At 45.4% G+C, this 22260-nt stretch overlaps 1 protein-coding gene across 2 annotated transcripts in view; it reads left to right on the plus strand.

Annotated features, from left to right (window-relative positions):
• The window catches only part of MDN1 (midasin AAA ATPase 1), a 140666-nt gene that overhangs the window by 61787 nt on the left and 56619 nt on the right, over positions 1-22260 (plus strand). For both annotated transcript variants that reach the window (XM_075554768.1, XM_075554767.1), the window contains exons 34-49: positions 3796-4014; positions 6323-6520; positions 7971-8179; positions 9190-9312; positions 10588-10785; positions 11396-11503; positions 11863-12051; positions 13865-13954; positions 14056-14319; positions 14454-14715; positions 16150-16309; positions 16998-17114; positions 18378-18586; positions 19932-20080; positions 20471-20682; positions 20999-21219. In XM_075554768.1, coding sequence (XP_075410883.1) covers positions 3796-4014; positions 6323-6520; positions 7971-8179; positions 9190-9312; positions 10588-10785; positions 11396-11503; positions 11863-12051; positions 13865-13954; positions 14056-14319; positions 14454-14715; positions 16150-16309; positions 16998-17114; positions 18378-18586; positions 19932-20080; positions 20471-20682; positions 20999-21219 — 2928 coding nt within the window. The remainder of the gene's footprint in view (positions 1-3795; positions 4015-6322; positions 6521-7970; positions 8180-9189; positions 9313-10587; positions 10786-11395; positions 11504-11862; positions 12052-13864; positions 13955-14055; positions 14320-14453; positions 14716-16149; positions 16310-16997; positions 17115-18377; positions 18587-19931; positions 20081-20470; positions 20683-20998; positions 21220-22260) is intronic.

Raw genomic sequence — 22260 nt, forward strand, 5'->3', positions numbered from 1 at the left:
GTCTGAGTTGAGGCCAGATCGCTTTGATATTTACCCAATGCATTAGCTGGGTTAAAATGTAGAGCCTTGTTCCAGGACCTCCTGTTGTCTGTTAGGAAAGACTGATCCTCTGCGCTTAGTGGGCTGCACAGTGGGCTGCTAACCGCAGGGTCAGTGGTTTGAATCCACCAGCCAGGACTCTGGGAGAAAGCTGAGGTCCACGTTAAGATTTCCCACCTCGGAAACTCTTACGGGACAGTTTTGTCTGATCCTATAGGGTTACTTAGAGTTGGAATTGTCTTGATGGCAGTTTGGTTTGGTTGGTTTTCTGGCCTATTGAGCAAATATCGAAGCCTTCCCTTGAAGCAAGAGCTGTGTAGAACTGCCACGGTTAGGTACACACAGGGCTGCCCAAACAAATGGGTCTGACCCACAACTATTTCATTTCTTGTTGAATAGGCTGTTTTCTCTCTAGGCCCCACCAACTTGATAGTCACCCAAATGAGACACAAATTGACTAGGTCTGTATTCTCGAAAGCGTCTGGGTGACTTGTTGGTCCCCACATTCAGGGTAGTAGGTGTGGAGGCAGGCACGGGATTTTCCCTTTTCATAAGGTCGCAGGTGATGCCAGTGATTCTGGCTGGTCCATGGCCCACACACAGAACCACCGACTGGCTCAGGCTGTGCTGTTGACAAGGGCACCTTTATTGTGAGGCTTCGAGTGAAAGATGGAGGCAGGGCAGAGGATAAAACTGCCCAGCAGGCATGGTGTATCTTTAGCTCTGTATTAAGGCCTGCGTCCCTTCAGAAAGGGACTTCTGAACCCCCTCTGGGCGGTTTATTCCTTTTTAAGTTCCGTGGATTGTGATGAGCACAGATTGTGTTCACAGTTTGCAGCCAGCATGGGAACCCCATGGACTTACCTTCCTGCTTTTCCTGAGGGGGCTTGTGTACCACTCCAGGTTCCCCAGGGAGCATTAGAGACCCTGAGGGGGCATGGAGGAGTACGAGAGAATTAATCTTTTTCAACAGCGTTGTCACCTGGAAATGGATTAGGATGATAGACTGTAAAAACATTTCTTTTAAAATTGTGAAATGTCAAGCAGGAAATAAAGGCATAGCTCATTATTTAAAAATACCGTAGCTAAGGTTTATTGAATATGACATCTCATCAATTTTAATATCCCAGTAATTTAACTATTGTAAATTGAGTTCTCATCCTAGTCAGAGTGCTTTGCCGTATTTTCATTACCATTTTACTGAACATGTAAATACTGTAGGTCCTACGTATTGGGGTTCTCCGAGCTTAATAGCTGCACTCTTATCAACATGTTCGTAATTTTTATTGACCATAGAAGAGGCCATGAAATGGACGTCCTTTTAAAGCAGCCTTCTCTGACAAAGTTTACATAGGCTATATGCTGTTGTTTGACTCCTCTCAGGAACAGTGTTGCTGGAAACACCTGCTTTTATATGGTTTTGAATGACTTCCTTGAGCTTCACGTGGCCAGAACGCTCTCCTGATCTACAGTGCAACCAGCCGCTAATTAGTAAATGTGTCTGCTCCTCATAGTCTTGCCAACATGTGGTTTTATTTCACAATATAACGAAGTCTATTATTTTATCTTTGTGAATTGTTTTCTTTAATTGGTGCCATAGAGTCTTTTCAGCCACATTTTATATGTGGCACAGTGGGTCACATGTTGGACTGCTAACTGCAGATTTTCAAACTGGTAGTTGGAAACTCCCAGCCACTCCTCGAGAAGAGTGAGGCTCTGTGTTCCTGTAAAGATTTGTGGTCTCAGAAACCCAATGGAAGCAGGTTCCACTCTGTCCATAAAGTCGCTTTCAGTTGGAATCAACTCAATGGCAGTGGTATATGTTTGTATTGTTGCACAATTTCTGAGTGTTACAACGGTGCCGGAGATTTATTAGTTGACTGTGAAATTTGCAAGTTGGGCAACAGATAGTATAAGATTGGGTGTTGTACCCAAGGTGAGATTGTGTGGGGTTTTTATAGTTCAGGGAGCAAAGAAAGAGAAGGCCGAGTGGTTTCAAATGACACTTTTGGGTACTGATGAAAGTATCTCTCAAAATCCTTACTCAGAATTGTATTCGGCTAGCTATTTGGAAATTTGTCCACCAGGTTTCCAATTACTAGTCCTCAGCTTGTCTGGGCTGTGTAGGGCTATTAGTTACATGTGAACTGTAAGAAGACCCACTAGTTACTTACTGTCTGTAAAGTTTAGGTTCTTGTCACCTGAAGCGTTTGCTCTCAGGAACCAGGTATTGGCTATGTTCTCCAAACTATCAGAACTGTCGGCGCCTTTTCCGTATTTTGTCTTAGTCTCCACCATAGACTTCTAGCCTCCACAGTATGCAGCACATATTTTGGGGCAATAGTCTCGATTAAGTTTATTGTATTCATTTTCCCATATTTTATTGCCTTTAACATTTGCCTTTATATATATATGTATGTATATATATATATATATATATATATATATATATATATATATATATATATATATATAAATAAACTGATCTACCTGTTTCTTCAGTAGTCCAGATTGAATTTCTTTCTACTAAACGGAAAAGTCTTAAAAAATTTTTTAAAAATTAAATCCGTGATAAGTTTTGTATTTTTCACTCTGATGTACGTGGACCCAAGTACTTATGCCAGATATCTGGTTGATGAAACATTAGTAGACTTCTTTCTTCACTGGAATGTTTAATGGTCGTTTTTAGCATCATAAATTCTTTGTAAAGGTTTGGCGACCCCCCCGCCCCCCAGTGAGCATTCAGTTGATTCCTTTTCTTCTAACCACTTCACAGTGTAGACGTGAAGCCTTTGCTATGTATTTTATATGGCAACAGTGCTGATTGTTCATCATTACCTTTTAGTACTTTTTTGGACAAAAAACATTCTTTGGTATTTGTACCTCAATTTTTTTTTTAGGGTGGCTCAGGATTTGTCTTTCTAAAATTGTGCTAAAAATACAAAAAGGTTGTAGAAAAATTAAATGTAAAGATTATGGAATATTCTCCGATCTTTCTGAAGCTCCCTAGTATATACAACAAAACAGGGCCATTCAGGTCTTTGTAAACGAGTAATTCAAAGGCGCTGATGACATTCCACGAGTGTGCGACCACCCTGGCTGAGCTTCTCTAACTAAACACTCCATCAACAGTGACACGATCTCAGTTCTCCGAGCAAGAAGCCCCCGTCTGTGTATGCTGCTTAGCAAGCAGTGCCCGTGGTTTCCCAGACATTTTGCCATTTTTAATTTTAAAAATATAATAGACACTCATAAGTTATACAACTTGAGCCAAAATTAGTGGACTGCTTAGTTTCTCAAATTTTTACCAATAAAAACAAACCTCTCCTTCAAAACACAAAACAAAACCCAAGAACTAACTGCTACAGAAAAAATAGCATTGCCCATTCTAGTGTGAATTATTAGTTTTAAATAGAGTAACATTGGTATGTTTTCTAAAATTGTGCAGCAACTTTAAAAATGGCCCAAACATAAGCCAAGTGAAATGCTTTATTTTAAATAAATGTTCAGCAGATTTTAGGGTAGCATATTAGACTACCATTGACAAGGTTTTTTTTTTTTTTAAGGGGGCCATGGACATAGGATACTATTCACGAATTCCCTCCCTTCTCAGGAAAGTACATGAGAGGACGCCTATAAAATTTTACTTATGCTCTGTGGAAGCATGGGCTCCTTCTAGGCCTTCTTGTGAGTCCCAGGGTGTAAACACTTGTTCCAGGATTTCCAATACACAGCAGCTGCTTCTTGTTCCCTTAGGGACAGACATCGCGGAGGCCATGCTGGATTTCATTGAGTGGCTGACGTGTCAGGAGTTTGGCCGCAGGTGTGTCATCAGTATCCGAGACATTCTGTCCTGGGTTAGCTTCATGAACACAATGGGAGAAGAAGCTGCTTTGAAGAGGCCAGAGTCCATCTCCACTGTGACCTGTTTTGTCCATGCCGCATGCCTGGTGTACATAGATGGAATAGGATCAGGTATGTTGTCTGCTAAGCTGGTGGGGCAGAGCACAGGAGGGGCGGGCGGGCGGGAGGGAAAGAAGCGCAAGCTCAGGCTTCTGATCTCACATACATGAACCCTTCCACACTCAAAATGATCTCACATACATGAACTCTTCCACACTCAAAATGATCTCACATACATGAACTCTTCCACACTCAAAATGATCTCACATACATGAACCCTTCCACTGCCCTTCTCAATTTCCTCCTCCTCCTGCCCGAAGCCCTTCACTAGTATGCCAGGTTTCTCATAGCTTGTAGACCAGGTGCTTAGTCAAGATGAAACCATGAGAATGAGGCGCTAGAAAACCATTGGAAATGGTCCTGCTCCCTAAAGAACCCTCCGCATAGACTTCAGGCTAGCAGGAGCAGCTCCCAGAATTCCCCCAGGACGAGTGGAGATGTAGGCATAAAGGTCAGCGGATAGACCTGGAATTATGTATGTTTTTTCTCTTTTTCCTTTCCTTTTTTCATTCTTTTGTTTGGTCTATGTCATTGTTGATTTGCTATATAAGATAGGCATGGGAAGCAAGCTTGAGGGAAAAACAGCCAGATCAATGGTCCTGGAGAGACTTTGTGTGGGAGAAGGTGGTGGGAAGGGTGCAGTGAGCAAGCAACCTCATAGATAGGGGAACAACTAGGGAATTAAAATCAACAACAAGGAGGATGTAGAGATCGTGGGGGAGTTGGAGCAATAGCAATCTAGCTGAGAGAAAGTACTACGAGGCGAAAGTAGGGCAAGTGTGATGATGGGGCAGGAGGGAGGTAAAAGAAAACAGAGAAATGATCTAGGAGGCAAAGCTATGGCTAGAGGTATACACAGAGGTGTGTATCCCTTTGTAAACACATTAATCCATAAAAACAGGTATTGGCTATGTACATATATTTATATGGCAATACACTGAGGTAGTGGACGGACTTCGGGCCTCTGATCACACCCTCCCTCAATACACGAACACTTTGTTCTAACAAAGTGGCATTCTGTGATGCTCACTCTCCCAGCATAATCACTGTAGACAAAATGGGTGTGTAAGCAAATGTGAAGAAGGAGGGTGGTGCCCGACTATTAAAAGATATAGCATCTGGGATCTTAAAGGCTTGAAGTGAAACAAGCAGCCATCGAGCAGAGAAGCAACAAGCCCACATGGAAGATGAGGTGTCATCGGGACCAGATGGTAGGCATCAGAAGACCCACAGCAAACAAACAAAAAACATATAGTTGAGAATGGGGGTGGAGGGTGGGGCTCGGAGTAGAGACCTAAAGCCCATCTGTAGACAATGGAACATTCCCCCCACAGAGGGGCCACAGGGAAGGGATGAGTCAACCAGGGTGCAGTATAACACCGATGAAGCACACACTATCCCTCTGGCTCCTTGAGGCTTTCTTTCCCCCCTCCACTATCATGACCCCAGTGCTGCTGCTTCCTTCGGACTAGACCGGAGCATGACATAGGGATAGATAAGAGATAGGAACTTAGGACACAGGTAATCCAGGAACAGGAATGGGAATAGCGATACCAGACAGGTAAGCGGGAAGGAGGAGGGGAAGAAGGGAGAACTGATGGCAATGATTGACACATAACCACACACCCCACTCCAGGGGGAAGAATGAGAAACCATGGGGGAAGGGAGACACAGCGGTTGGTGTGAGAGATGGAAATAATAATAATCTATCACGGGGTGGGGAGAAGGGCTCAAAAGAAATGTCTAGAAAAGAATGTTGGCAACATATGAACAAATTTGTCTGATACAACTGATGTATGGATTACACTAAGTTGGAAGAGCCCCAATAAAATTGATCTTTTAATAAAAAAGAAAACAGAAAAGGAAAAGGGTCCAGCCTTGAGATGCTGGATAAATCCAAAGTGAAGGTGGTCATATTCATAGTGAGAATTATTACTGACACTGTAACTATCTGTAGTTAATATACTTGGATTAATTTGTTTCATATATTATAATTTTATCAAACAAAGTATTAAAATTCTACATTTTCAATGAGGAAGACTTGACATAAAAACCAAGTAGTTGCTCATACTGCATTAGTCAGTTCGTTTCTGGGCTAATGAATTGTAGAGTAGCTGCAATTCTTTCTTGCGTCAGCTGCTGCTCAGCCGATGCTCTGTAAGCACCGGGCAGACTTCTTTCTTAGCACGGTCTGTTTAGACATGGTCCTTAGTCTATATTTCTGGCAGGTCCTCACTGCCCGGCAGCATGCCCAGGAGCTTCTGCTGCGCGGTCGTGTGCTGCTGGGTGTTGCATGATGGACTGATCATTTGTGTTTTAGGAATAACAACTTCTGGGTTTGGTACGGCCCTCTTGGCTCGAGAAGAATGTCTAAAATTCCTAAGCAAGAAACTTTCCAAAATAGTCCGGCTTACAGAAGGTCAGAAAAATGAATTGAAGATTTATGGCAGGCTCAGAGCCAAAGAGTTCACTGGGATAGATAACCTTTGGGGAATTCATCCGTTTTTTATACCAAGAGGTAAGCATCATTTTAAAATCAATGACAACATGCTTCTTGTGACAGAAATATCTGATTGCTCTAGTGACGTTGCCAGGAGCCCTGGTAGTGTAGTGGGTTACACAGTTGGCTACTAACCATAAGCTCAGCAGTTTGAAACCGTCAGCTGCTCGGAAGGAGAAAGATGAGACTGTCTCCTGTCAACAGTTGCAGTCTCTGAAACCCACAGGGGCAGTTCTGCTATGTCCTGTGGGATCCACTCTGAGTAGGAATCAACTCGGTGGCAGGGAGGCAATGCTGATTGTATGCCAGGCCCAATGATCAGTTTTAACTAGGTATCGAAGAATGAATCTGACCTGTGATAATTGTATAAATGGTTCAGAATGTGTAACCAGCATGCGAAAATACAGGGACATGTAGTTTTCAACCTAGCAATAGATTGCCTGGTGAAAATGCATTTGTTCATTATATGCAGTGCTAAAGGAGATCTTTCCATAATATGATTGGGCCCACTGGTCAGTAGACTTATAACTGCCTTAAAAAGCTTATTAAAAAAAAAAACACAAAAAAACGTATTCGCCCAAAATGTATCTTAGATACAGTACCTCATCTTAAGCAATGTTTTGGCTTTGATATGTAGCATGCCATCCTTAGGCAATTCGGTGTTTGTGGATTGAATGCATGGGTGCACATGAGAGGTGCAGTGGACGTTACCAGCTGCTCAAGGGTGAACAGGCTGGCCACACTTCCTGACCTGATCCCCCCTTGCCTCTCCCGCACCTCAGGTCTCTGCGTCTTTTCTGCAGTGCCTCTCCTTATCCTTCTTGGGGCCCATATAATCTAGCCATTAGATCTCGTCTCTGGCCCACCGTGATTGTATTCAGGGTCCCTTTAGGGACTGTATCAGTGGCCTGCTCCGAGGCTGAAGTAATAAATGCCATCGTAGGCCCTCATTCTCCACAAGAGCTTCTCTCAGCAGCGGTGGGGCACACATGTTGGTCCCATGGGACTGCCTGTCTGGCACTTGCTGCTGAGGACATGTCCTGGAGGGTCTTGGTGGCCTAAAAGCCGTCGAGAACATTGCTCTATGTAAGGAACCATGTGCGTACACAGACTACTTTGGACTTGCAGGGGGATCCCCCATTTATCGGGGCCACAAGCACCTGTAGTAATTAGAGGTCGAGGTGGTAGAAAGAAGAGATGTATGTTTGCAGTTGGGCCTGTGTGTGTATGGGTGTGCACTTCTCACCGTAGTGTGAGATGAGCTCTCCAAAGGCAGTGGGCTCAATTGAAGAACGTGCTGGCTGTTCCCAGTTTCTAGCTCCCAGGGGGCAAGGAATGAAATAGGGCCTGAGCATCGTCGGTGCAGATAGCTCTTCACTGGGTTCTTGTGGGTTCCCAGCATCTTGTTTAGAAATGTGTGTACCGTTTGGTGGTGTCGAGCTTATAGACTATTTTCTGTTCGTTGAAGGACCTGTGCTTCCCAGGATTGACATTGCCGACTATGCCCTCAGCGCTGGCACTACAGCAATGAATGCCCAGAGACTCTTGCGCGCTACAAAACTGAACAAACCCATTCTCCTGGAGGGCTCCCCCGGTGTGGGCAAGACGAGTCTGGTGGGAGCGCTCGCAAAGGCTTCAGGCAACACTCTTGTTCGGATCAACTTGTCTGAGCAGACGGTAAGCACAGTCATCGCCTGCTGCTGGGGACAGGTTTGGGTAGTAATAGTTGTCTGTGATGGAGAATTTTCTACTCAGAAACGGTCATGAGATTGTCAGTGGTCCCAGTATTTCATATGGTAGCAAAGACCACAGCATCTCTGTTAGACGTGGTTGACTCAAGAAACAAATCTAGTGACACTCATATTTGTGTAAGAAAGAACTTTACATCAATCAAGAATTATTTATCAAGAAAGCATCCCAGCCCAGTCCAACGCTAGTCCAGCACTAGTTCCTAAGTCCTTCTGCAGCCACATGCAGTGGTGCAGGAAGATCCCAGGCCAGGGGTGCAAAGTCTTGTGGCTCCAATGGTGGTGGTAAACATCCCAGGGGTCTGGCAGCAGTTCTGGTCAGCCGGCAGGAAGGTGCAGCCGGGAGAGAAGCGGTTCCATGTGCCTTCCTCATGGGAAGGCCATGCCCACTCTCAGGCTATGACCTGACAGGTGGAATATCACCCCTACACTTTTATATAGCTTCAAGTTGATGTGAAATTATATAACTATCACAGCATCTTCTAACTAATTCTTTGGGGCTCCTTACTAGTTGACACTTGTAATTTTATTACTCTTTAGAGAAAAAATTACTTCACTATTTACTGTAATATAATCTTCCATAGTTTCCTTAAAAAAGAAAAATTAGATGTAAAGTGAGTGTAGCAGTCTTAAGGGAAACAAGGACAGAGCCTCAACATGAAGTGAGACTGTGCAGGGGAACCATCACACTGCTGCTGCTTGTTTTAAAAGTTTACCGACTAAGTCCAGGGTGGAGAATGACTTGTCCAGAGTGCCAGGCCCAGGGGACCCATCCTTGGAGCGTTATGACGCGGGGACTGGGTGCTGTCTGCTAGGCTGCCCTGGTCTGAGTGTTGTATGAATGAATGTCCGTGTAGCTGTCGTTTTGGCAGTTACTTTGGAATCTAGTTCATCCCGTGGGTAACATTGCCTTTCCCTGTCCTCTTCCCTCTCTCAAAGGACATCACAGACCTATTTGGAGCAGACTTACCTGTTGAAGGTGGCAAGGGAGGCGAGTTTGCGTGGCATGATGGCCCCCTGCTGGCAGCTCTGAAGGCAGGCCACTGGGTTGTGTTGGATGAGGTGAGAGCCCGGTCTCGCCTGCCAGTGATGAAATCACACGCGGGAAGAGCAGCCCTCCTTTTCTAGTTCTGCGGCCGTCTGTTCCTAAGGACAGACGCTTTCAGAAAGGTCTGAAGAGCCGTCATGTGGGACTCTAAGTCCGAGTGGACTCTGTGCCTGTAGGTGTGCTTTGGGGCAATTCTCAGAGGGTGACATGCTGGTGGTTAATAAAAGTCAACTGTACAATGAAAATGTTCCTCCATGGTATCTAAAGAGGAAAGGAAGGCCACTCGGCTGAAAACATGCGCAGGAGCGTGTTGAACATGGAACAGACTCTGCGCATAAACCCCCCGGACGTTCACTTTTCTAAGTTTGGAGAAAAACCGACTCTTGGCTAGTTTGTTTTCTAATCCTTGGCCAGCTTGCTGATTTTGTATTTTATCTCCAAGGTGCCTCATAAGTAGAGTCAGCCCCTTCTTATTTTATCATGGCAGAACCAGAACTAGGAAAAGTCAGAGCAAAAAGACACAAAAATGGTGTGGCATGTGTTGATGGGCGTGTTTTTATCAGAACAGAGCCCTCCAGTAGACATGAACTGAATCTGTGTGAAGGACAGCCGCCTAGAAACATGGGGAGTGATGCACAGAATTAAAAGAAAAGTAAGGTTGTGGCTGCGGGAATCGGATCAGGATGGGTTGTGCCGTCATGATTTAGGGAAAGAGTAGACATCACATGGAGCTGAAGCGATTACAGTGACAAAAGTACTCCGACCAAACTTGTCTCAAGGCCCAGTGGCTTCCTGGATTCAAACGCTGAAGGAGAGCTCCATGCCAGAGGGAGTGCAGAGTTTCCTAGTGTTGAGCTGTCGCCTCCCCTTGGGGAGATCAGCAAGGAGGATGTTTCCCAGGATTTTTGGGAAAAGATGAGTGATCAAACATTTATTTAAAAAAACATCCACCATTCATCAGCCAGGAAAAGAGAAGGCGTGGTCTTAAAGCTTGTATTCCTCCAGGGATGGTAAGCCCACAGCCTGCTTAGATACTCTGGGTTTGCAGACACTCAAAGCCTTGCACGTTCTCTTATTGGTGGAAGGTGGCTAGCTATGCAGATCGAGTTCATGTTGTTTATATGATGACTTTGAAACCCACAGGAGCTTTTGCTTAGTGCTTGAGCTGGGAAAGTATGTTATAAAGAATTAATCAAATGTTATTTCTTCCCTACAACTAAATGTGTGTGTGTGTGTGTGTGTGTGAATGATAGATATATCATTAAACATGTTTGCACTTTTCCAAATAGCTTAACCTGGCATCTCAGTCTGTATTGGAAGGACTCAATGCTTGCTTTGACCACCGAGGAGAAATCTACGTTCCAGAGTTAGGAATGAGCTTCCAAGTACAGCATGAGAAGACCAAGATTTTTGGATGTCAGAATCCTTTCCGACAAGGAGGTGGGAGGAAGGGCTTGCCCAGGTCTTTCCTTAACCGATTCACTCAGGTAAGATTGGATGTTCCACTGAGACTACACGTGCAAGCTTGAGAGCTACTGAGACTGCTGGCCCGTAGCTGTCAGGTTGCTTACTAGGAGACAGGGCGTCAGTTGAGTGTTCAGTGTCTCCATTCCGTGTCTTGGTCTGATGTCTGTCCGCTGTCCACATGACTCATTCGCATCGCCTCTTCTCTCCCTGTTTACATCTCTGGTTTGAATGGGTATGACGTCAGTTGCAGGAGACTAAGCTCACCCACCTCTGCAGGGTTCTGGGCTTTCCCTTAGTGGGGGGACCTTTAATGGATATGTTCAATCTACTGAAAAACCAAAAACATCTTAGAAAGAATATAATGCATTATAATTGAGGACAAGTCAGAACAGACAAGCACCAAGAAGATTTTTTAAAAAGAAAGAAAAGCAATCTGTATTCCCAGTATCAAAATCAGTTATTATTAAAGGTTATTTATGATTTTATATCATTCTGTAACTGAAAATATAATTTACTGAGGAGTTGACCCTTAGGTGTTTAATTTTAAAAACCTCACAGAAATGTGGTGGTCATTTTTGGTGTTTGCCATACAGAAAGTGACAGCTCTGTTTTGATCTTTAAACGGTCTAGGTCTTTGTGGACCCCCTTACAGTAATTGACATGGAGTTCATTGCCAGCACTTTGTTTCCAGCCATCGATAAAACCATTGTGAAGAAAATGGTTGCTTTCAATAACCAAGTGAGTCTTCACGTGTATCTATTGTTCTTTATTTTCCTGACTATATTTGTACCAGTGTTTTCTCAACATGGTTCTCTCAAAATTACCAGTGTGTCTAAGATAGATCACGGAGGTCTACTAATTTTCGGTGTGAGGCAAGCTTCATTTGAAGCATACAGTAATCACTTCTAAATCGTGCATACCATTTTAATGCTCAAGGAATTCCTGGCATTTGGAAACAGAGTTGAGAGGAGGCATCTGAATTAAACCTGTTGACTTGGGTTTGCGATGCCCGTTGCATTTCTAGTGCGGTGGTCGTGCTTACTGAATGTAGTGTTGGCAGTGAGACAGGTTTCCTAATGAGATTGTTTTCTTTCTAGGTTGATCATGAAGTGACTGTTGAGAAGAAATGGGGACAGAAAGGGGGACCCTGGGAATTCAACCTCCGGGACCTTTTCCGCTGGTGTCAGTTGATGCTAGTTGATCAGTCCCCCGGGTGTCACGATCCTGCTCAGCACGTGCATTTGGTCTATGGGGAACGGATGAGAACCAGGGCAGACAAGGACAAGGTGAGTCGTAGAGTCCTTCTTCCTGTTCCTCGCCACCAGAGCCTTGGTTTCATAGAGAGCAAGAAGAGCCCACTAACAGAAGTAGAACCAGACCCTCTGGGACTGCGCTGAGGTTCAGGCAACCGACCACACGTTCACCCATTTCGGGGTCTTTAGTGTAGAGTGGCTTGCGTTGGGTGATGCCAATTCTCTTTTCACTTGTGTCTCGGTGAAAGTTTGCACAGCAAATTTGGGTTCTCGTCTGATGGTTTCTACACAAATGGACCACCAGCATGGGTCACATTTCATGTAATGTGTCAACCTTCTTAAATTTGTTTGGGTTGCTCCGCTCACAGGACTTTTCAAGGCTGTTAGCTTTTCCAAGTAGTTTTCCTCTATCCCAAGGTGCCTCTGAGTGGCTCTAAATTGCCAACCTTTCGACTAGTAGTTGAGTACTTCTTCATTTTTGTCACTCAGAAACTGTGCCAGAAGTAAGTACACTCACCCGCCCACTCACCTTCTTCCATTGTTGATTCCAATTCATAGTGACCCTATAGGACAGGTTCAAGTTGCCCTTGTAGGTTTCTCCTGTGGAGCAATGGGTGGATTCAGACTGCTGGCCTTACCCGGTTAGCATTCCAAGAAACGTTAATCTGTATTAGGAAATTAACAGATCCCCTCATAGTAAATAAAAGACCGTGACACACCAACTTGTAATGTATGGAGCTGCACCGATTTGTGTGCTTTGCGTTGTGCTGTTTAAAGCTTCCTCCCACTGATTGTCGTACGGGGGTGCTGTCAAGATGTCTTTCCGATGAGGCTCTCAGTCAGAGCTAGCCCTCTGACCTTGTCTGGCATCCCTTCTATGGCACTTTATCTATTTAAAACGGCTTTAATTAAAAATGTGATCCTCACATTAGAAGCTGTAACCTGTTGTATCCAGCTAGTATTTTCAACAGTATTGTTGCGGTGTAATTTACATGCGATCACCTAGTATGCTAGCTTATTTATTCACTTTAACAATTTTTTGGTATTAATTGTGGTCCAACATCCAGATGTTGGGCGATTCATGTTGGTCAGGTGATAGGTCATTGTAAGATGAGGAAGGTGTTTTATCACTCCTACAATTCAGATATACTGTAGTTAACCAAGTAGGTGTTTTCTGAGGTGGTGGGGGGGAACATCAGGAAGAAGACATTAAAGTAATAATAGAGTATTTAAAAGTTGGGAAGTTTGAGGCGTATTGATTTTGATTTTATAACGCCAAATAAACCCAGCTAGATTATGGAAAAAAACAAAGTCTCACTGCCATCAAGTTAATGCTGACTCATAGTGGTCCCGATGGGTTCCTGAAACTGTAATTATTTACGGGGCTGCCCAGTCTTTCTCGAGGGGCGCTGTCGGCGGTTTCTGACCGCGGACCGTGCATATCTCAGCCTAACGGGAAACGCCATACCCCCGGAGCTCCCGATGAGTGCTCTTCATGCCAACCCTTGAGGAGAGTAACAAGGTGCCCTGGGGGTGGGGTGGGTTATGCAGTGGGCTTCAAACTGCGAGTTGAGTGCTGTCAGCCCAGCAGCTACTCCTCGGGAGGAAGTTGAGACCCTCTGCTCCCACAGAGATTTACGGCCTCAGAAACCCTGGTGTGTCAGAGTCAACTGGACAGCCATGGGCTTTTAAATACTTAAAAATAATTAAAATGTGAAAAGGTCAAGGACATTGTGATTGACGTTCTCAGTATCAGTGGCTCACGATGTTGCATGTCTTCTAGAAAAATAATCATCTGAAAGGTTGGGCTAAGAAGTGTTTTGATTGTATTGTCTTCTTCCTTTAGGTCATTTCTGTATTCAAGGACGTGTTTGGCTCAAATTCCACCCCGTATGTGGGGACCAGGCTACTTCACATCACTCCCTATGACGTACAGGTGAGGAGAGAGGGCTCTCTGCAAGTCTTCTACAGGTTTCTCTGCTCTTTTCGCTTTGATACCAGACACGTGTGTGAAATCTCCCTGGCATGTCTTTTCAGCTGGGCTACTCAGTTCTTAACCGCGGCAGCCATGCTCCTCAGCCGTCCCGCCGGCCTCTGTTGCTCTTGCACCAGTCTTTACAGTCCCTGGAGTCGATTATGAAGTGTGTGCAGATGAGCTGGATGGTCATCCTCGTGGGGCCGGCCTCTGTGGGCAAGAGCAGCCTGGTGCAGCTTCTGGCACAACTTACTGGCCACACGTTGAAGATCATGCCAATGAACAGTGCAATGGACACTACTGAACTTTTGGGCGGATTTGAGCAGGTAACTGGTGTGCCTTCTAACTTTCAGGCTAATAACCCCCTGGTCTGACTGATGTTTCCTGTGGTGGTGGTGACAACAGAGCCTTTGACTCTGGCCAAGGCTGTGATGAGTTCGTGTGCTCTGCAAATTTGCAGGTTGATCTTATCCGCCCTTGGAGGCAGCTGCTAGAGAAGGTGGAGGGCACTGTAAGGGCCCTGTTAAGGGACAGCCTCCTTGTTAGTGCTGATGACGCAGAAGTAGTGCTGCGCGCCTGGAGTCACTTCCTTCTGACCTATAAGCCCAAGAGTCTGGGAGAAGGCGGCAGAGGCATCACGGTGGAGGTCGTCAGTAAGCTGGAAGCTGTGTTGCTGCTTGTGCAGCGACTCAACAATAAAATCAGCTCGTTCTCCAAGGCAGGTATGTGTGATTGCATGGGCGGGTCAGACACGTGCCAGATCGTGCCCATCTGCAGGTGGTGCCTGTAGAAATGGAATTCATACCCATTGTCCAGAAAATTCATTTCATGGTATTAATCAAAATCAAAACCTAGTAGTCTGGGTTAGAAAGTCAAGCGAAGGGGAGGTGAGGGAGCCCACACTGGTGACTCTGAAGAAGCAAGCAGGGATGACATTGCTGAGCCACATGGTTCAGTCTGGGGGCATTTCACTAGGTCACTTGCTTGTGAGCCCCTATTTTCTGTTGGCTTGTTTCAAAATTGTTAGTTATCTTTAAGGAAATTGAGAGTATTTTGAACTACTAATATTGTTGAGAAAGTACAAGAGCCCTCCACTCAAGAGTTGAGACACCCTGGGTTCTGCTTGGGTCTCCCCTCCTTGCTCTGCGTCTTGAAAGCCCTGGGCAGTCATCTGGCTTTATTTTCTTTCTGTTTTGGGTTGTTCAGGGTGTGAAAGCATTGTTTCGAGTATTTGCCGTTTTCTAACTGCTAACAGTGGAGTGTTGAGTAGAACATTTATTCATTCCTTTCTAGCTAGATGGAGAAGTGGAACATATATTAATTATTTTGTGAGTTGCAGAAAGGTCATAAAACAATTTCCAATTAAAAAGTTCATTGACAAATTTCCAGGGAAGGGTCAAATAAATGCTAGAAGTCCCAAAGAGGCAGTGAGTGCTATGTGGTCTGTGCGGCCGCTTGTTCCCTTGTCCCATGAGACGTTGCTCGGAGAGGCAGCTGCACAGCCTTGGTCGCGCCCACCAACAGCTCTTCATGCTCCTCCTGCCCCTTGAGGACTGAAGCACAAGCCTCTTCTGTCATCCTAGAGCAGCGGTTCTTTGGGGGGAGGGGTCCAACGGCCTTTCACAGGGGTCGCCCGATTCATAACAGTAGCAAAATGACAGTGAAGAAGTAGCAACCAACATAATTTTTTGTTGGGGGGTGGGGGGATCACCACAACATGACCTGCTTTAAAGGGTTGCGGCATGAGGCTGGTTGAGGAGCACTGCCCTAGAGTGAACTCTCAGGAGCACTGGTGGCATATTGGGTACTCATTAGGTTGGTAACTGCAAAGTCAGCAGTTTGAAACTACCAGCAGCTGCAGGGGAGAAAGATGAGGTTTTCTACTCCTGTAAAGAATTAGATTCTCAGAAACCCACAGGGCTAGTTCCGCCTTATCCTGTAGGCTCGCTGTGAGTCGGGATTGACCTGATGGCAGTGAATTTGAATCTCTCAGCGTTCAATTGGGAAGTACACTCTGCTCCTAAACCCAATCTTCTAATATTTAAACACAAACACAGCTCCTTTTCATTAACTCTGGAAAAGCAAATTGGGCCCGAGCTTTTCGTTTTCCAGTGATGTGAAATTGAGTGTTGGGGGTGGGGGGTGTCTCATTGCAGAATTTGCCAAGCTGGTGGAAGAGTTCCGGGGCTTTGGGAAGAAGCTCATGCAGTCAGCCAGTGGCCATAGCCACGGCACCTTTGAGTGGGTGGACAGCGTGCTGGTTCGTGCCCTCAAGTCTGGGCACTGGCTTCTGATGGACAATGTTAACTTCTGCAAGTAAGAACCAGAGAGAATTGTAAGCAGACCAGACTGGGGTTTGGGATATGCCGAGAAACCGGGGGGCGGGGGGCGGGGCGGGCAGTGAGAGTTGTGACGTCTTAATCCACAGCTTCTTCTGAAGCTGAACAGAGAAGCTTAATAAAACCTAGTAACTTTCCAAACAGTAGTCCCCTCTGAGTTGGGGCCTTGTCATGTTAGTATCTGTTACTTTGTACTTACTGGAGCTGAAAGGGTGAGCTGGCATAGAGCTGGCATTGGTGAGCTCAGTTTCCCCCGTGTGCCATTTCACAACATGAGGCAAGGAAAAGGCCCCGACCGCCCACAGCACACCAGAGCCTCTGCCTGGTCAGAGATGACTCTCTCTTCCAATAACTCTGCTCTGAATGGTGTGCATGTAAATTCAATTGCCTTTAAATCCATTTATTAATGTTTGGGTGGAAGGGAAGGGACAAAAGAGACAGAAGAATAGTTTTCGGTACCTTTTATCATTTTCTTTCAACTAATATTTGTATGTCCTCGCGGAGAATGAAATCTGGGCTGTTCGCCTGTGCCAGCGAATGGGGATGGAAGGAGGAGCGTACCTTGGGGCGAGATTGCGGTTCCCTATGGGAGAGTGGTTCATCCTGAGAGGAAGCCGGGGCAGGGCAGCAGGCCAGCCTGGTCACACATGACCTCCCTCTTGCAGCCCGTCAGTGTTGGATCGTCTGAATGCTTTGCTTGAGCCTGGAGGCGTCCTTACTCTTAGTGAGAGAGGAATGATAGACGGAGCCATTCCCACGATAACGCCAAATCCAAATTTCAGGTATTTATGTCTGCAGCATCTTCCTGAAAATCTGACAGCTTCTTTGGTGGAAGTGGGCATTCAGCAGGGCTTCCTTGGATCTTATAATCATGTGCCGTGTCAGGAGCATGCTCACCCTTTCGTCGATGTAGTTAACAAGTCATTTAGTCGCAATCTGTTGTTTGCCAGGCACTGCTAGGCTTTGGGACCCGTGCAAAAGTAAACAAGGCAGGCTAAGTTTCTGCCTTCCTGGGCTGATCGCACTGTGTAAGAGGGCGTAGATGAGAATCTACATAAAATCGAGATTGAGAAGTTTTCCAAACAGTCATAGCAGGTTGAGATGGCCGGTAATTGGAGACAGCTGGTGGGGGTGGCGCAGGACCGGGCAGTGCCTTGTTCTCTTGGAAGGAAGGTCACTATGTGTGCCGCCCAACTTGAAGGCAACTTGCTAACAACTTTCGCATTTAGATTGATTTGAAGTTTTAGCTTCTTAGTGTCTCTTGCCGCATCTCCAGTGCTCACCTACACACACTGCCCTGTAGTTCGTGGGCACTGGCGGCTGGGGGAGTGCTCTCCTGGAACAGCCGCAGTGCTACCGGAAACACATTTGCACTGTGCACCTTTTGAATCTCTGTGGCACATAAGCCTGTGATGGAAGCAAAGGAGACCAGGCACAAGCACGGTGTAGGAATGGAAAGTAGCCGCCAGTCCAGAGATGATGATAACCAAAGGCAGGTTCATTTGCCAGGGAAGTTGTTGCGTGAGAGAAAGAAAGGAAACAAGAATGACATCGGTGTCTTTGGCGTGGGTAACTAGGTATAATCGGTGCCATTCAATGAGAAAGGAAAGGCTGGTAGATGGCAGTTGATGGCCATCCATTCAGGCCTGAGTTCTAGCTGTCAGACAGCCAGGTAGCCGCTAGAGTGATAGGTGACTCCCCTGTTTGCTCTCGGTAGCGGATGAATTCATGCTGCATTCTTTGGGGAATGTCAGGCAGTAGGGACTTTTAAATTCTCAGATAGCACTAATGATACACTTTATATAAAATACATGGCCTTTAGGAAAGTGGATTTGGAGGAACTGGTTTGCTGTCAGGACGCACTTTGGAAAGGAAAGGCCAGAACACAGGTAGAGCCGCCGCCCCTGAGTTGGTGGTGGTGCCCTCCCGGCTGTGCGCACTGCGGAGGAGTCACCCAGGGCTTGCCTGGATCTCGTCTTGTTCCTGAGCAGCACTGTTGGTCGCACTGGGATTTCATTTCTTTCTCTCTCTCTCTTTGCTGCTAGGCTTTTTCTCTCAATGGATCCTGCTCATGGAGAAATATCTCGAGCCATGAGGAATCGTGGGCTTGAGATCTACATTTCAGCAGAAGGGGATGGGAGCATCGCAGACGAGCTGGATCTGAAAGTTCTGCTGCACAGCCTTGGGTTGGTGGGGGACAGTGTGTGCAACACCCTCTTGGCGGTGCACACAGAGACCCGAGGCACCATTGGAGGTGAGGCGCTTGACCTCTGGGCCCTGGCAGGGTTTTAGTCTCGTAGAATTTTATATACGATTCCATTTGACTGCTGGTTCTAGAGTTCTTGTGTTTAGTGGACACAAAATAGAAATTTCCGGAACATCCTGTTGAAAATGTAGACGTCCGTTAGAAAGATGTGGTTCAGCAGATGTGGGTGAGGCAGTGGAAGCAGATTTGGACAAGCTCTCCAGGCAATAATGGGGCCCACGCTGCACCTTGAAGGGCAGTGCTTTGAACGCGAGGCAGGCCCATGAAGACAACCCCACGTTCTTTACGGACGTCACTGAGCCACATGAAAGAGGAACAAAGAGGAAACTTTGAGTTGTTAAAGTGTTCACTTGATTGTTGAAAAAATATAAGAAAGAAATAATAGCAATAAGCAAAACAGTTTGAGTAAATATTATGGGTTATGTAAGAATCCCTGGTGGAGTAGTAGTTTGGACTTTGGGTTGTTAACTACAAGGTCAGTAGTTCAAAACTACCAACTACATGAGGCTCTACTTCCATAGAGTTACAATTTTAGAACCCCCTTGGGGCAGTTCTACCCTGTCCTGTATGGTTGGAATGGGCTTGATGGCAGAGGGTTTGAGTTTGGGGATGTTGGGTACAGTACTAGTCACTTACCTAGTTCTCACATCAGTTCTGTAAGGTCTATCTCATTTTACAGATAGGGCTCAGAGAGATTTAGTTTCTGATCAGAAGCACGTAGTTAGTGACAATTGGGAGGTCTTGCTTGTTTTGTCACCCTTGGTGCCGGTCAGTACTGAATGGAGGATGTATGATGAGGGCTTATCACATCTGTGAATGAGAGGTCACTTGGAACCTGCAGGCAGTGGGAGAAAACGAGAGAGGGAACCTGAATGTGTCCCCATGTCCACTGTGTCTGGAACCAGACCCTGGATGGGCTGCAAGGGAGTTTGAGTCAAAGGTGGAATTTAACAATTCCATTGGGTTTTTTTAAAAATGGAATTGTTTATAGGTTGTTTTAAATTTTTATTCATTTGGTTGTTCTTGAGCCTATACACAGGGAAACACACCAGCCCCACAGTTTCTCCCCATACAACTCAGTGGCATTGATGTGTGCAGCCATGCTTCCCCTATCTCCTGAGGTGCCCGCCCCACAGGCCCCCACCAACTGTTGGGGTGCTGTTGTCAAGGCAACCCCAAATAGTGACTTCTGAAAAAGAGCCACATGCTCATGGTTTTCACTAGTTAACCTAAACTCGCGGGTGGTTTAGAAAGACGCTAGGTGCTACTTGTAATTTCCGTTTTTAAGAGTATCTGAGGGCAGTAGTTTCAGAGGTGCAATGTTTTCTCATAGGTTCTCCAACCTCTTCCGTGTCGGCTCTGATTCAGACAGCTGTTCTCCTTGTCCAGTACCTGCAGCGAGGGCTGAGCTTGGATAACGCCTTTTCTGAAGCCTGCGGTGAAGTGTATGTCTGCTCCCAGCATACACCAGCAAACCGGACGGTACTGCAAAAGTGTTTCCAACAGCTCCTTCAGTTATCATGTGCTACATTATTAACTAGAAGGAAATGGTTTTTATCTTTGGCAACATTAATGTTCTAAAAGAGTCAGCCACTGCAGTTTGCTACTATGAGTTCTGCTATCTGGGTACTTCCTTGGAATATAGCTTAAATGTAGAGATTGCACTCATGAAATGTATTGATCCCCAGGAAAAGTAGACTTTCACTCAAGGTGTGCATTGAAGAGTGCAGATGTGTGTTATTGTGAAATGGTCACATGTAGTCGTGTGCTGTCGGCCCGATCACATAGGACCTAGAAAACCAGTAACTACTCTCTGCTCGTTTGCGCGTAATGTTAGCACTTATATTTTGGTGTGTGTTTTTGTCTGTTCAGCTTGCTCATGCAGTAGTGGAGAAGCATGTGTCTTCCCTGAGAGCACATGATGCTTGGGGAAACTCCATTCTTGCCCTGGGACTGTGGCCAGATTCTCTGCCCTCGGCCCTCTTTGCCACTGAAGACTCTGACCTCTCTCTAGTCCGCAGTGATGGACAGATCTTGGCCTATTGCCTCAACAGGATGAGCATGAAAACTAGCAGCTGGACAAGGTCAGGGGAAGCGTGGGCTCTTCTCTTCTCTTCTCTCCTCTCGGGCCCCTTGATTGTGTTTTGTTCTTGTTGGTAATGGCTGTCCCCCAACACACTAAACCTGAGTGCAAAGTGGTCCAGCTTTATCCAACTGTCATAATTGTACTATTTAGTGTGGCTTCCCATTTATTAGCAGTATATTTTAATTGTCACTTGTGGGCGGCTCATTATTTCCCCCCATTGCCTCTATGATCTGATATTGGTATGGTCATTTTCTCAGTTCTTTGGAATGTAAAAATGTCCTAGCACTAACATTGTTCCTTTCAATGAATTTCAGGAGCCAGCCTCTTACCTTGCAAGACTTAGAGAAAATTATGCACTCCCCCAACCCAGAGAGCCTGAAATTCAGTGCCCTGCACGTGGATGCCTGTTGGCTCGATGAGCCAGGTGTGCTGGTGATGGCTGTTCAGTTGCTCACGGAACGAGCAACCAATCAGGATTGGATGCTCAGAGTTAAATGGCTTTGTCATTTAGCCAAGAATATACCACAGGAGCTTGGTGAGTGGAAATGCTTAATTTGAATAATGAAGCCATTTGCATGCACTTAGCCCTGTCCTGTGTTTGTGCCTCACCAGCTGTATTACTCGGTGACTGTGTCCTTAAAGTTACACCTGGGAGGTCTCTCGGCACCAGCATTTTTTTTTTAATTTTGTTTTTTATTCTTTTTATTTATTTATTTTTAAGCCCCTGGACCCACTGACCCAAGTCCCCGCCTTCCCACCCCAAAGCCCCTGGCACCAGCATTTATCTAGGTTTCCAAAAACGTTATTGAATGAGTCTGCCCTTAGAAAAATGTCCCATGAAAAATTCCCCCGCTTCCATTTCAGAATCTAAAAATGGGCTATATTAATATTATTACTTATGACTTGAACATCTCGTTTTCTATGTAATGCTGCTGTATATTTTATCTAGGTAGTTGGTTGGTTTTTTGCCCACCCCCTAAATAACACTTTAATTTATTTAAAATAGGCTTATAGACATATAATTTACGTATCATACAATTTAATAATATCAAGTTAAGAAGAAATATACAGTCATCACCACAATCAATTTCAGGACATTTTCTTTCTTGTAGTCATTGTTAACTCCCCGTTTTCCCCAAGCCCAGTGTCATGCCCCTAGCTAGTAATTAATCCTCTTCCTATCGCTATAGATTTTGCCTATCCTAGATTTCATATACAGAAAATCATACACAACACAGGAAACAAAAACCCAACAACAGTGACAGACAAAACAGACAGGCCTCAATCAAAAATGGGAGCAGAGATGGTATAAAAAAATGAAACATTAAATTGGATCACAAGGGATATCAAATGATAAGATGTTATTACATTTTAGTCTAACTGCACCTACCATCACCAACTTCCCAAGGCTCTCCGCTCGCAAGGTGCTCCATGGAGTCACGGGAGGCTTTATCCATGGGGGACCCTGCAAAGGGAGCTGGGCTTCCACTGTCATCTAGAGCCTTCTGCAAATCAGGTGTTCAGAATTTAAGCACTGATGCCATTCTCTGAATTTGGATTTTATTATTTGCAATCT

This window comes from Tenrec ecaudatus, chromosome 7 (genome assembly GCF_050624435.1).
Source record: "Tenrec ecaudatus isolate mTenEca1 chromosome 7, mTenEca1.hap1, whole genome shotgun sequence".
Taxonomy (NCBI): Eukaryota; Metazoa; Chordata; class Mammalia; order Afrosoricida; family Tenrecidae; genus Tenrec; species Tenrec ecaudatus.